Here is a 16,633-nt window from a genome sequence, read left to right on the forward strand (position 1 = left end):
GTTGCTGTATATGTTCAGAGCCTTATTCCTGTGAACTTAGCGAAGATCTCATGTCAAATGTTGTTGAAGTGTTGTGGTCGCAAGTTTACATCTAAAGCCTCTTTTTTGGGGGGTGCTGATATAGGCCACAAAGTGCTAACAGTCAGTATTTGGATAAACCTGTATGTGTGCAATGCTTGATAATGTGTGTGATGTTAACAGAGACGTCTATTTCCTGGGTGACCTGAACACTGACTGGTTAGCAACTAGCTGTTCTCTCAACAGGAAGCTTGTAACTGTGACCCAAGAGGAAGCTGTAATATGACCCAGGTTATCACTCAACCAATTAGAGAGCATACCAATAGTGTTGGATCTGTGACATCCACTTGTATTGATATCTTCACTAACGCTGCAGCGCTTTGCTCCAAAGCAAAATACATTTCCATTGGCTGTAGTGACCATTACATTGTGGAAATAACAAGAAAAGCCAAAGTGCCAAAGGTTGGGCCTAAAGTAATTTATAAGAGATCATACAAAATGTTTACTCAGGTTTATTTTGATGAAAATGTAAAGTTTGTTGGTATGATGTGTATGAGGAAGTGAATATAAATTTAGCACTGGAAGTATTTGTAAAATGATTCATACCAATTGTTGACAAGCATGCACCTGCACTAACTGTGAGAACTGCTTAAAGAAAAATGCAAAAGAGGTGGCAAACTAGTCAGGCTGCTCAACATACTGTAAATTGAGAAATGTTGTGACTAAACTTAACAATCATTTAAATTATTTATATTACCAATCAAAGATAAATTACAAAAAACACAATGAAAAAATACTTTGGATTACTTTAAATTATATCAACTGCAGAAAACCCAGTTCATCTCTATCATTCATTGAAGTTGATGGGTTATTTATGTTGCCAATCATTTCAATCACTATTTCACTAATAAAGTGGAAAAACTCAGAAGTGAGATGACAACATTGATCATCATATTTTTGTATAAAAGATCTACTAATGAAAAGAAGGATTACTGTTTTGAATATGGTCACGTTAGTATGGAAGAGGTGGAAAAACTATTGTTATCCATCAATAATGATAAGCCACCAGGTATAGACAACCTTGATGGGAAACTATTGAGAATGGTAGCAGACTGTCTTGCCACCCCTATTTGCTATTTGTTTAACTGAAGCCTAAAGGAGTGTGTGTGTCCACAGGCATGGAAGGAAGCTAAAGTAAATCCACTGCCTAAAAATAGGAAAGCACCCTTTGCTGGTTCTAAAAGCCACCCACTCAGTTTGCTGTCAGTTCTTAGTAAACTGAAGAGGATTGTGTTTGGCAAAATACAATGCTATTTTCACAGAACAAGTTAACTACTGACTTTCAGCATGCATACAGAGGTCACTCAACTTGTACTGCACTGACTTAGATGACTGATGATTGCTTAAAAGAAATGCATAATAAGATGATAGTTGGAGCTGTACTGTTAGATTTCAGTGCAGCCTTTGATATTATTGATCATAAATTGTTATTAAAAAACTAACTTGCTATGGCTTTACATCACCTGCCATCACATGGTTGGAGAGTTATTTATCCAATAGGACCCAGAGAGTGTTTTTCAATGGAAGTTTCTCTAACATCACATATGTACAGTGCGGTGTCCCTCAGGGCAGTTTCCTTGGGCCATTACTCTTCTTTATTTTTACAAATTATTTTCCATTGGTCTTACACAAAGCTAGAATGACTATGTGTGCAGATGATTCCACACTCGACATGTCAGCACCCAAAGCCAGTGAGCCCACTGAAATTCAAAATAAGGAGTTACAGTCAGTATCAGAATGGGTGATTAATAATAAACTGGTCTTAAATACATTTAAAACTAAAAGCATTGCATTTGGTTCAAAACATTCTCTTAATTAAGATCTAAAGCTCAACTGGAGTTGTACATAAAGTGTGTGACCAGTGAGCAAGTTGAGGAAGCTAAACTCCTAGGTATAACATTGGATGGTCAATTATCATGGACAAGTGATGTTGACAAAGATGTTGTGAAGATGGGGAGCGATACTGTCATAAAAAGATATTCTGAATTTTTTACACAAAAATCAACTACTAGTTGTTCAGGCTCTGGTCTTCTCCCATCTTAGTTTTTTTTGTAAATCGCTTTGATACTATTTTCACAAGTATGTGATACATTTTCACAACTCTTATTACAAAATTTTAAACTGGTCATACTTGTAACGCAGCCAGCCTTTCATTCAAAACCTGTCATTGTGCATTCATTTGGATTGTAAACATCTCTCACCACACAACCATTGATTGAAAATATGCCTTTATTGTGAAATGTAATGAGAAATTTGTCTTAATCATCTAAATGCAACATAATGATATCTTTCTCGTTTTAATTACCAGTTAATCAAATAGCAAACAATGCAAGATACACATTTCAAATTGCCCTGAGAAATGTTGAAAGTAATATGCTATAGTACTGTACATTTTACCGTTTTCACATTAGGCAATACACTTACATTACCCAACAAAATTGACAGAAAATCTATAATTTCCATAATATCTATATAATGGGTAATCAAAAGTGTGGTCAATGAAGACATCTTCTACAATCATTCATGCCAATTTGTATATATATTTTTCAGATATAATTGCAACATAGGTGTGCTGTAGCCTGTTGGGGCTCGGGGGCAGTATTGAGAAATTTTGAAAAAAATATGTGCCCATTTTTAACTGCCTCCTACACCAACTCAGAAGCTAGGATATGCATATTATTAACACATTCGGATAGAAAACACTCTGAATTTTCTAAAACAGTTTGAATGGTGTCTGTAAGTATAACAAAACTCATATTGCAGGCAAAAACCTGTGAAAAATAGATTTAAAAAAATGTGAATTTTGTGACTGTACTATTTAGTGTCATTGTTTTATAGATACCATAGTGAGAAAGGATTCATTTCGCAACACCTACGGCTTCCACTAGATGTCAACGATCTTTATAAAGTTGTTTGAAGCGTCTATGATAAACAGAGAGCAAATTAGAATGCAAGGAAGTTGACATGTCGTCATTTCATTTTTTTGCGCCCTCGCATAAATCTGAGAAGCGTGAGTTTGTCATTAATTGTTTATCAAGACATAGGATAGGTTGTGTGAAAATATTACTGATGTTTAACGTTAAAAATGGACCAAAAGATTAATGCTAAACAAAGTTTGACATGTTTGAACGAACGTAAATAGATTATTTACTAGGTTTTTTTAGCTTTTCGGCGTGATTTTACAACCCCCCCCACCACGTTTTGTGGGAGCATAATGAACGCTAACTACTTGGTGTTATTTGGACATAAATTATGAACTTTGTCAAAAGAAACCACATTTGTTCCGGACCTGGGATTCCTGGCAGTGCCTTCTGATGGAGATAATCAAAGGTAAGGGGATATTTACAATGTTATTATCGATATTAGATGATGCTAACTGTATAGCATAGCTTATTGTTCTTAGCATAGCACCCCGTTTATTGCAAAATTTGATTTCCCAGTAAAGTTATTTTGAGATCTGGCCATTCGGTAGCAATTACGAGATGATAATATATTATTCTTTGAATGACAATATTATAATTTACCAATGTTTTCGAATAGTAATTTTGTTATGTTCACCGGAAGCATTTCAGAGAAGAAAAAAATCTGAATTTCACGCTACTGTAAAATGCTGTTTTTGGATATAAATATGAACTTGATGGAACAAAAAATGCATGTATTGTATAACATAATGTCCTAGGAGTGTCATCTGATGGAGATTGACAAAGGTTAGTGCATAATTCTAGCTGGTTTCTGCTTTTGGTGACGCCTGACCTTGAATTGAAAATGGATGTTTGTACTTTTGTGGCTATGTACTGTCCTAACATAATCTAACTTTATGCTTTTGCCGTAAAGCCTCTTTGTGAAAATCGAACAATGTGGTTAGATTAAGGAGATGTTTCTTTTAAATTGTGTAAAATAGTTGATTGTTTGAGAAATTGAAATTATTAGATTTTTGATGTTTTGAATTTCCAGCCTTGTTAGCAATCCCGACTCGGGGTTCATTGCTAACCTGTAGCCCCAACAGGCTAATCAAATGTAAGAAATTAAATTAATGAAAATAAAACACAACGTTTATCACGCATTCATTTGTATCAAATAAGTACAAATTCATTTTTAAACAACACAATACTAATGTTTTAACTTAGGAAGAGTTCAGAAATCAATATTTGGTGGAATAACCCTGATTTTCAATCACAGCTTTCATGTGTCTTGGCATGCTCTCCACCAGTCTTTCACATTGATGTTGGGTGACTTTATGCCACTCCTGGTGCAGAAATTCAAGCAGCTCGGCTTTGTTTGATGGCTTGTGACCATCCATCTTCCTCTTGATCACATTCCAGAGGTTTTCAATGGGGTTCAGGTATGGAGATTGCACTGGCCATGACAGGGTCTTGATCTGGTGGTCCTCCACCCACACCTTGATTGACCTGGCTGTGTGGCATGGAGCATTGTCCTGCTGGAAAACCAATCCTCAGAGTTGGGGAACATTGTCAGAGCAGAAGGAAGCAAGTTTTCTTCCAGGACAACCTTGTACGTGGCTTGATTCATGCGTCCCCCCATTCCAGCGGTGCTGAAGCACCCCCAGATCATCACCGATCCTCCACCAAATTTCACAGTGGGTGCGAGTGTAACCTACACTGTGACATTGATGCTGTTGACCCGGATCGTTGGTTGCTGCGGAAAAGGAGGAGGTCAAAGGGGGGGTGAGTGTAACCGATGTGAAATGGCTAGTTAGTTAGCGGTGGTGCGCGCTAATAGCGTTTCAATCGGTGACGTCACTCGCTCTGAGACTTGAAGTAGGGTTGCCCCTTGCGTTGCAAGGGCCGCGGCTTTTGTGGCGCGATGGGTAACGATGCTTCGTGGGGTGTCAGTTGTTGATGTGTGCAAGGGTCCCTGGTTCGAGCCCAGGTTGGGGCGAAGAGAGGGACGGAACCTACACTGTTTCACGAGACACTGTGGCTTGTAGGCCTCTCTAGGTCTTGCACCCACTGTGAAATTTGGTGGAGGATCGGTGATGATCTACCTAAACATACTTGGCCCGCAGTTGTTTCACCCAGTCATTATTTCTCTCAAAAGGCACCAGGTAAATGTGTTTCATAGATATCTGGTGACTCTTCAAAAGGTGGGCGATTGTTGGTAGGTTGAGGGATGCCACATTGGCAAAGGCAGCCTGCTTTATTTTGGACAGTTGTATGTCATTCCTGGCCCCCACCATTTCCACCACTGCCCACCCCTGCTGGTCAGTCAGCTCACAGCCACCACCATGGGGTCTTCTGTCAATTCTGAGGGTAAAACTGTCAATAGATCATACTGTAAGAATACTGTAACATGTTTTGTGATTTTTCATGCATTACAATATGTAATTTACCGTAAATGTAATGGTCAAGCATAGTGCATATCCTGCAGACTTTCCAGTTTTCTTGGATAAATGTTCTCATGATGGAATTTACAGTTAATCTTTTCAGATTGGGGTGCACTAATCTGGCATCCTCTGCCATGGTAAGGCTTTTGTTTACCACATGGTCAACGACGATGGCCAGGTGGCCAGTTCCCTGCCATCTGCCTCCCTCTCTCTGATGTCCACCTCTTTGACGGGTCCAATGCCCAACTCTTTGATGGGGCCCATGCCCACCTCTTTGACCTCTTTAATGGGGCCCATGCCCACCTGTTTGATGGGTCCCATGCCCACCTCTCTGACGTGCCTCTTGTCCACGATCTCTTTGATTTCTTCCTCCCCCTTACTGTCTATCCTGCTCCATGTTGAAATACATTGCAAGTGTTCACACACACCCTTTTATATGATGAACCACTGTGCTTAGCACAATGTTAAATCAATTAGCAATAACAAGTAGTCATTATGTATGGTTATCATCTAGCATATCAAATCAAATCAAATGTATTTATATAGCCCTTCTTACATCAGCTGATATCTCAAAGTGCTGTACATCATACATGTCATTTAGATGTTTATACTTTACAAACACACATTTTATTTCTGTAGTTCTAAATGTCCATTTATAGTAGACAAACCAGTTTAAAATCTATAGGTTTACCAAACAGTTAAGTGATTAACCATTAAGCACAGTTGGATTAAGTGACAGTCAAATGTATTTAAACAAATGAGAAGAGAATCATATGAAAGTATTGTGAGCATTGCATTGTGAAAGGCAATTACTTTATATGAAAGTTATTTCTAGATGAAACACTGATTAGGTTTGCTGAAAAAAGTTACTGTGTGATGTTGTACTTAGTCAATGGAAAAGGTGCTTAACGTTTAGAAAAAAACAGCCTTTTTGATGTTTTGAGTTTTGTACTAAGAGTTGGGAAATTTTACCCCATACTTGTGAAAATAGTATCAAAGCGAAAAAAAACAACTATGAATTACTGTCCGGTAATATGGTCAAGTAGAGCAAAGAAAGACATAGCAAAGCTGCAACTGTCTCAAAACAGAGCAGCACACCTTGCCCTTAACTGCTGTCGTGGAAATGACCACCAGGACTTCACACCTGAAGTCAATATTCAATTAATAATTTTTTATTGACAGCAAGCTGGAGAGTTTCCAACAAACCTAATGCACCATATTGCACGTTGGTCGGGAGCTCCGTCGGGACAGTCCCATTAGTTGTCTTATAAACTGCTTACACAGACAAGTTATATATGCATGATTTACATTATTCATTATTCATAATTCATTCAAAATTTACATTTGGATCATGCATGTGACCGACCAATACCTCACGAGGCTTCTTCTCTCAAAGCTGAGACCTTAAAACGGAGATATCCCTTTCCGTTGTCAAAGCAACGTTCTGGGCGTACTGCCAAATTGCTTATACTGATAGTGAGGATTCCTCCCAGGCACGATCAATCAGTCACTTGCATGAACCCAGTCGAATTGGTTATTAGAAAAGCACAAACATAAAATGTTCCTTCACACTGCACATACAGAACTAACATCAACAACATGCATGCCAGTCTTTTCTGGTTGAGGGTTGACAAGAGATTAACTTCTCTTTTAGTTTTTATGAGAAATAATACTGTGATGAAAATTCCAGATTGTCTGCATAATCAAATAACATTCAGCCCAGACACCCATACATACAGAACACGACAAGACATGCGACCAGGGGTCTCGTCACAGTCCCCAAGTCCAAAACGTATTCACAGCAACTGACATTTTTATGTAGAGTCATGATCGCATGGAACCCCCTTCCATCTCCAATTACTCAAGCAAACAGCAAAATAACCTTTAAAAAATGGATTAAAGAACAACTCATGGAATGGAGGGGACTGTGAGGGGACACACACAAACACACGCACACAAAGACACACTCTAACACACACACTATGATTTAGTTGTATTGTTTGTATACTTTTTTTTGGTTTCATTGTTTGTATATTGTTTTATTTTAAATTTGTGTGACTTTTCTTGTCTATCAATGTGTCAGTATTTTGTTACTTGTCATGTATTGTGATTTTTGTGGACAACAGGAAGAGTAGCTGCTGCTTGTTTAAAAGCTAATAGGATCCAAATAAACAAATAAGCAATTGCAATTTTTTGCTGTATTTTTTGCTGTATTATTTGATAATAGTAACAGTGGTAATAGTCATAGTAGCAGTTGTAGGGATAGTCAGGCAATGTTGAATTATACTGAACAAAAATATAAATGCAATATGTAAAATGTTGGTCCCATGTTTCATTAGTGGAAATAAAATATCAATTTTTTTGTCATATGCACAAAAAGTTTATTTCTCTCAAATTTTGTGCACAAATGTATTTACATCCCTGTTAGTGAGCATTTCTCCTTTGCCAAGATAATCCATTCACCTGACAGGTGTCGCATATCAAGAAGCTGATTAAACAGTATGATCATTTCACAGGTGCACCTTGTGCTGGGGACAATAAAAGGCCACTCTAAAATGTGCAGTTTTGTCACACAACCCAATGCCACAGTTTTGAGGGAGCGTGCAATTGGCATGCTAAATGCAGGAATGTCCAATAGAGCTGTTGCCAGATAATTTAATGTTAATTTCTCTACCATGTCAGTTTTAGAGAATTTGGCAGTACGTCCAACCGGCCTCACAACCACAGACCAGGTGGGGCCGAGGAGTATTTCCGTCTGTAATTAAGCCCTTTGAGAAAAACTAATTCTGATTGGCTGGGGCTGGCTCCCAAGTGGGTGGGCCTATGTCCTCCCAAACCCACCCATGGGTGTACCCCTGCCTAGCGATGTGAAATCCATAGATTAGGGACTCATTTATTTCTTTTTATTGACTGATATCCTTCTAGGAATTGTAACTCAGTAAAATCTTAGAAATTGTTGCATGTTGCGTTTCTATCTTTTTTCAGTATAGCATGATTGTAATCATCATTATTAGCAGTTTGTATGATAATTGTTGGAACATTGTAAAATAATGTAACTAGTTTTACTACTACAGCACTACTGCTAATGTACTGCTTCGAACTACCACTACCACTGTTTCTACCACTATCACACATCCTGAAGTCAGTTGATGTGTTGTCTTGTAGGGCCGAGGAGGGAAAGGCAGTATCTACGTGTGGGCATCTGGAGACGGCGGTAGCTATGACGACTGTAACTGTGACGGTTACGCCTCCAGCATGTGGACCATCTCCATCAACTCAGCCATCAACGATGGCCGTACGGCTCTGTACGATGAGAGCTGCTCCTCCACCCTCGCATCCACCTTCAGCAATGGGCGCAAGAGGAACCCTGAAGCTGGCGTGGTGAGTGTTGGAGAAAGAGTGTGAAAGACAGAGGGAGAGAAAAATAAAAAGAGAGCATGTGTGTGTGGTTGACCAAGTTCATCTCATTGTTATCCTCAGTCTGAGTACATTGAGTACACTTAGCGCTCAGATTTGTATGATTTCTATCCCTGAATCCAACCCTACAAAGACAAGGTTGCATAATGATATGGTCTTTTCAGCCAACTTTCCATTGTTCTGTGTCGTTATGAGACATTAACTATTCACTGAAGACTGAATACCTGTCCTTAGTTGTATGCAGTCTTTCTCTGTGATTGATTGAGGGATTGTTCTATTCTCTTTCATTTGAACAATCCCCAGAGATGGAAACACGGTATTCAATCTATTCCTTATTTCAATGTATGTCAGCCCATTCAGCAGAAGAAAAGCTCTGGGAAGAGACAGGGGAGGTTATAAGCCTGTGATTTCACTGGGGGTGTGAAATATCAGGTGGAGATTGAGGGGGCAGATGTGTGATCAGTTATACATCCCTCTTTCTAACACAGTGTAACAAAGAACATCTGGGGTCCTCGAAGTATCAGGCACTGAGATAGACAGCTCACAATCTAGTGGTCCCTGATTAATGTCTCCTCATGGTTTAGTTTTCATGGATAATAAAAGAACATAGAAAAGAGGACTGGAAGGAGGGAGATTGTTAAATCCTTTTCATCTCTGCTTACTGTCAAACAGGATATACAAGTTTAAAATAGGATTTTACTTTAAGGAAGATGTAGACTAGACACAGTACATTTTACTATTGTTCCCCATTTGTAGATTGTATGTGGTCTGGGATTTGTTCAGGTTATTGTTCATTTCAGAATACATAGAAGATATATCGAGAACAAACTCTGTCCCTGAAATGATCTGTAGGTCTAGAAGACAAGCCAGTTGCTCAACAACCCTATGACTGTTTCATATCTGTCATCAGAGTAGAGGATTGGGACAATGACTTAGCAGAGACATATGGGCTACAACTGTCTGCTTTGTTGTTATTTCAGTATTTATCTGGGGAATTGTGTCACCGGGCAGAGTTATCACAGAACATTGTGTGAATCATCTGTGCCTTAGATAAATGCTCTGAGAGAGAGAGAGAGAGAGAGAGAGAGAGAGAGAGAGAGAGAGAAAAGACCATCTGACCTTGATGGTCATACTAATCCCTTTCACTCACTCTTTTGAGTTTTCTCTTGCCACTTTGCCCCACGGTAGCTTGTTCTCCTATTGTTTTGTTGTTCTGTAATTCGTAGGCAACTTTTTAAGAAAGCACTATATAAATACAATGTGATTTGATCGTGTTCAGTCAAGGCTACTCAATCATAGAGAATATTCTGACAAATAAATCCCCCTCTCTGTGTATTGATTTTCAAGAGATGTCTCTCTCCAATATGAGAACCATATTTGGTATTTTGACTTTCACCAGGAAGCCAATGACGGTTGAGAGAGACAGGAATTCCCACGTGTGCTTCTCTCTCTCTCTGACTAATTGTATATTATCTCTGATTATCTGTAATTAAATTACACATTATGAATCACATGTTTACTGAATAATTTGCATTTTTGAAGTCTTCTCTTCTCCACTTTCCCCTCCACTCCTCTCATTGAATGTTGTTATCCCACTGATATGATTACAGTCTTCCATGGTTGTGTTATACCAGGCCACCACAGACCTATATGGAAACTGCACCCTGCGCCACTCTGGAACATCAGCAGCAGCTCCTGAAGCAGCCGGAGTGTTTGCCTTGGCATTGGAGGCCAAGTATGTACACACACACACACAAAAGCACATTACTGGTCAGTGTCTGATGGTCTTACAATCAGAGGAGAATATGGCTACTGCTGTTCTAACTCTCTTAACATGGATGAGATGTGTTTCATAACTTCAGCTCCACACTGACTGAAACCTTGGCTCTCTCATTACATACGACCTACTCCCTTCACTGTCTTTCTCTCCCATATTCTCTCTCACTCTCCCCCCTCCGTTTCTATCCTTCTCTCCAGAACACTTCATATCTTCCTTCTTCACAGAATCACTTATTAAACAAAGCTACCATTAGGCCAACAGACCTACTCCATGAAAAAAAGGGAAAGTTGTTCGTTGTCTTGCCCAGTTATTACTAAGTCTCTGTGTTCGTGCCAGGGATACAAATCATATTTGGCCCGGCGTGTGTTCTTTATACCTCGTTACATGGCTGAAACACAAGGTTTCTATTGTAGATTTGGCCCAAAGTGCACGTTCATGTTTTATAAATTACCGAATGGCCCATATACATGAACCAGAGCGACTCAGCGCTAGCTGGTGATGTAAGATGATGGTGGAGTGTTCTCTCAGCATAGTCAGCCGGGACGCGTATGTCACGATGTTGCTGGGTGAACCGGACAAATACCTCAGCCCATTTAGACGATGATAAAATCCATAATTAATAATGCATCGTTCTGTTTTGAGGTTTTATTATGTTCAACAAAGATTACACTGTGGCAACAGCAACATTTACAAGTCTTTCATTTCATACATCATGAATTCACTGCCGATGTGAAAACTTAGCTTAATTTGGTCCTTATGGTCTCGAAAATTTTAAACATATGCTAATGAGTCAAATGGCACATTTGATCTGAATAATATAATAGATTTGACTTGATAGTTACTTTAGATACTATGGGAGCATGTAGGGTGGAGTCCTGCCTCAGACCAGAGCTAGGCCAGGCTCCAGCTGCTCCCAGAAGACTGGGATAAATTCCCAAAAACGATATAAAAGTAGTATATTCTGAACATTCTATCTCAAGTACAAGATGCAAGTACAAGGGTTTCTAGACAGGTTTCACCCAGTGCCCCCAATCGTTTTCAATCCTCTTAACTCAGACAGCCTTTTTGTCATTTTAAGGGCTGGTGTTTTTGTTCTCTATGCCATTAGCCAATGGCACAGACCAGGACTGTGTAAAGAGAAGCTGTTTGCTTAACACACAATAATGATGTTAGTGTCAGGGGCAGCGGATGCTAGCACTGGCTAGAGGTATAAAGCTGGTGTGTGTTAGTGAGTGCCGAGACCCTTTTTACTGGCCAAACACACTTGGACTGTGTGGTTTTAGGATTCAGTGAGTCTCCACAGAATAAAACTGTTGTTCCACAGTAGAGATAAGCAGTAGAGACGTGCTGCCAGCCGTCTCAAAGCAGACCCTTTAATGTTCACACATCTGAGGCGTTATCATCAAAGTGTATCAAGAGATCTTCATTCCATTCATCACTTTTATGACAAAATGCACCAGAATCCATTCAGTCTCTTCTATTGGATGTGTTGATCATTTCTCTTACTTTGTGATCTAGAAGTAGATGTAGCTGGATTTTATTTATTTTATCTTTATTTAACTAGGCAAATCAATTAAGAACAAATTCTTATTTTCAATGACAGCCTAGGAACAGTGGGTTAACTGCCTTGTTCAGAGGCAGAACGACAGATTTTTACCTTGTCAGCTCGGGGATTCGATCTTGCAACCTTTCGGTAACTAGTCCAACGCTCTAACCACTAGGTTACCTGCCGCTCTACTCCATCAGATACTTTCCTGTATTGTGCTGTGCTGTAGATGGGTGGTTTTGATAGCTTGCTTGCTTGTCAAGGTGAATAGAATAGATTCTTTAACATGTTATCATCTACTGCTCCTGTCTGTGAAGTACTGTAGTGTTGAACACTTATATTATAACCCTAATGCCTGATACACCTGGTACACACATATAACTCTCCTCTCCCTCCATCTCCCCTCCTCACCCCACAGCCCCAACCTGACGTGGAGGGACATGCAGCACCTCTCTGTGCTGACCTCCAAGAGGAACCAGCTTCATGACGAGGTGCACCAGTGGCGGAGGAACGGCGTGGGCCTGGAGTTCAACCACCTGTTTGGTTACGGTGTGCTGGACGCTGGCGGCATGGTCAAGATGGCCAAGGAGTGGAAGACCGTCCCTGAGCGTTTTCACTGCGTGGCTGGATCATTGCAGGATGTCCAGTAAGTGACTGGGTTCTCTTCAGACTTAGTAAATTACCGACCAGGCTGAAACTAGAATTAGTACTAAGATGTTAGTTTGTTTTGATAGGTTTGTTTGTATTTAGCTAACTCTGCTCCAGTACCTGACTGTGTGGTTCGTCTGCAGTTAGACCCAAATTGTTAGCTCTATCTGTCTGTAGAATAGGCCTGTGTGTTACAAAGTGCTTTGATGCTGATTACAGTGGGTTTATCTGGTCCGTGCTGTGGGGTGATAGCCTCATTGATATGATCTATACCTACCTGTTACAACTGCGTGTCTGCCCTTGGTCTCCCCGTACCTCCCTCTCGCTTTCTCATTTACTGTACCCTCTGCATCAGCCCGTTTCCGGAGCTTTGGACTTATGTCCTCCAGTGTCTCCCTGCGTGAGGCTCACAAGCACCCACACACACACACACACTATAATTAGACCCCAACACATTGCTTGGCACAGCTTGCCCTAGCAACCCTATCAATAAGACCGAGTAACAGGCGTGGAGGGACATCATGGCTGTCTGTGGGTGTGAAGGTGGATTCTATGTGTGTGTCTGGGGGGGAGGTCAGTGTGTGTGTGTGTGTGTGTGTGTGTGTGTGTGTGTGTGTGTGTGTGTGTGTGTGTGTGTGTGTGTGTGTGTGTGTGTGTGTGCGTGCATGTGTGTGAGTGTGACTGCTCACGTCTTCCTATGCTGACCTTTCAATAGAATATCACCCCTCTCATTTTCCTTCCTAATCTGTGGTCCACAGTTGGGACGGCCATGGCAACCAGTGTGTGTGTGTGTGTGTGTGTGTGTGTCTCAGAGGAGCCCAGTCATGGCAGAGTCAGTCGCTGGTGTGTGTGTGCCGATAAGGTGTGTATCTAAGCTCCTGTAATGACAGCCATTCAGTAAAGTGTAGAGAGGCTGCTTTTGCAAAGCATTCCTGAAGTAGGACATACCCAAATCTAACTGCCTGTAGCTCAGGCCCTGAAGCAAGGATATGCATATTCTTGATACTATTTGAAAGGAAACACTTTGAAGTTTGTGGAAATGTGAAATTAATGTAGGAGTATATAACACATTAGACCTGGTAAACTTGTTTTTTGTTTGTTTTTTGCATAATCTTTGTAATGCAAAAGAAAGGCCATACATTGACCTAGGAATCTACTTTAGATGTTGTCTAGAAGAAGGTGGCAGTGTGTGTGCAAAGTTTCAGATTGATACATTCAAAAATGAGAGCTCTACATAATATTTTGTATCAAGTCTCCCAGGTGTCCCTCATGAGTTTGCCCAAATGTACCCAAGTGGCCGAATTGGTCAACTGATAAAATCCCAGGTACATAACTATAGAGAACATACAAAAATGCTATGGTAATAAAACATTTAAGTTTACACACTCCCAGGAATGTAATACATGATGGATCATTAGCTTCGCTACAAAAAAGGTACTTACCTTCACACCTCTAAATGGCCGGGTGGGGTGGGTGTGGAGCCAGAGAGAGCAGTGGGGTCAGACTGGAGAAGCCAGTTCCTACATTTGAATGAGTGGGGGATGGACTTGAATGTGTTGTTTGAAGTTGGCTCCCACAAGTAATCTTACTCCCTACCACTATTGAAAAAATCTGTTAGAACACAAGTTTACTGTTACTTATTTTATTTAACCTTAATTTTTTATTTTAGCAGGGGGTGAAAAAATACACAACACATCTATAAACATATATAATATATAGAGTATAGGGAACACAATCGCTATAATGAAATATGTGGATCAATAGGCAATAAGATGCATAGACTATACTAATATATTGTATGCCTCATATATAGAAATCATATACAAATATCTTATATGAATATGAAACCATTTAAAAAAAATGGATTAGCACGACAAGCAAAAACGTATTTTACTTACTGATCTAAAAAAGTAAGGTTACCCCCTCCTTCCAATCTTTCTTGCGCGCAGGACTCCTCATGTCGCTCTCCCGGTCAATTTCTACAATAATCTCATCCAAATGTATATACTTGAAGTTCGATTCAGCGTTTATACTCTTAGTAGCCATGTTGTACTTTTTACGTTTTGAGAAAACTTGGTAGAAGAAAGTGAGTGCATAAGTCAATGGCTGTTACTCCTACAAAGGGCCATCACATACTCATGTAAAGCCCAGCTCATTGGCAATCTAGCTAGCTATGTTTCAAAATGATCGGTGGTCATTGAACCAAGAGACTGTCAATCAAGTGAACACAACCCGTCTCATTGGTGCATAATGATGGCTGTCCTTTGTCAGCTAATAGACGTGTTGTGTAGCCAATACGTGATGTAAAATGATGAACCAAAGTTTGGTTGCCTTCTAGTGTCTGAGGATTGCACAGAAACCGAACTTGACTGGGTGAAACAAAGTTTAGCCATTTAGATATGATAGATTGTTTTGTTGCAAGTTGAAAGAGTCGGAATTCATGCGAAACGCTCTATACAACATGGATTGTGTTATGGTATAAAAATTGATGACTGAATTTACGTATGCACCCGAAATGTTACTTGCATAGTGGAGTCTTTTGTTAAATAAGCACAGAGAGATGACACAAAGAGAGTCTGCCCTCACACACATAGACACACACGCACGCACGCACGCACGCACGCCCACACACACACACACACACACACACACACACACACACACACACACACACACACACACACACACACACACACACACACACACACACACACACACACACACACACACACACACACACACACACACACACACCTGTAGTGAATAGACATGTGGGTGAAATGTGCTCTGCTCATATGTGGGTTGTCTGAGTCAAATACAGTGGCATGGCCATCGTTTGAAATGCAGAGGGTCTTTGATCAGAACGTTATTTTGGGCTGATATGAGGTAAAGGGAAAGGGGGGTACCTAGTCAGTTGTACAACTGAATGCATTAAACTTAAATGTGTCTTCCGCATTTAACCCAACCCTTCTGAATCAGCACTGCGGCGCAGTACAATCAGGACTCCATCTAGTACCAGTGCTACATCAAAGTGCAGCAGTCCCCATTGTGACAGTGAATGAATTATTATACAGAGCATCAGGACTGGATAGCCCCTCTGTTAATGGAGAATGTATCACATCACACACACAGATGCACGCACGCACACCACTGCTTAACATCACTGACTGCTGTGTGCGTTTTGGTCCGGCTACATGGGCCAGAACTTCTGATTATCAGTCCTGCTGTTGTAGTGGCCTCGGCTCGGCTGGGTTTGGGTTTTACGATCTCTCCTCTATTCTCCTCTCCTCTGTGTATTTGTATTTGTATTGATTATGAATCCCCATTAGCTGCTGCCAAAATTAAGGAAGTTATATAATTTTAAAAACATTATAACAAATTTCACAACTTATTAAGTGTGTGCCCTCAGGCCCCTACTCTACTACCACATATCTAAGACACAAAATCCATGTGTACGTGTGTGTATAGTGCGTATGTTTTGCTTCACAGTCCCCGCTGTTCCATAAGGTGTATTTGTATCTGTTTATTTTAATCTAATTTTACTGCTTGCATGTGTTACTTGATGTGGAATAAAGTTCCATGTAGTCATGGATCTATGTAGTTACTGTGCACCTCCCATAGTCTGTTCTGGGGACCTGGGGACTGTGAAGAGACCTCTGGTGGCATGTCTTGTGGGGTATACATGGGTGTCCGAGCTGTGTGCCAGTAGTTCAAACAGACAGCTCGGTGCATTCAACATGTCAATACCTCTCACAAATACAAATAAGTAGTGATGGATTCTATCCACTTTGAACCAGGATGATATTGACATATTATTAAT

The 16,633-nt window shown here is 40.3% G+C and overlaps 1 protein-coding gene across 1 annotated transcript in view; it reads left to right on the forward strand.

Annotated features, from left to right (window-relative positions):
* Nucleotides 1-16,633, forward strand: part of pcsk2 (proprotein convertase subtilisin/kexin type 2) — an 84,153-nt gene that overhangs the window by 48,329 nt on the left and 19,191 nt on the right. Inside the window, exons 9-11 of the mRNA XM_014154627.2 lie at nucleotides 8,588-8,803; nucleotides 10,474-10,574; nucleotides 12,584-12,811. Of these exons, the coding sequence (XP_014010102.1) occupies nucleotides 8,588-8,803; nucleotides 10,474-10,574; nucleotides 12,584-12,811 (545 nt within the window). The remainder of the gene's footprint in view (nucleotides 1-8,587; nucleotides 8,804-10,473; nucleotides 10,575-12,583; nucleotides 12,812-16,633) is intronic.

The sequence above is a fragment of the Salmo salar genome, chromosome ssa18, assembly GCF_905237065.1.
Source record: "Salmo salar chromosome ssa18, Ssal_v3.1, whole genome shotgun sequence".
Classification (NCBI taxonomy): Eukaryota; Metazoa; Chordata; class Actinopteri; order Salmoniformes; family Salmonidae; genus Salmo; species Salmo salar.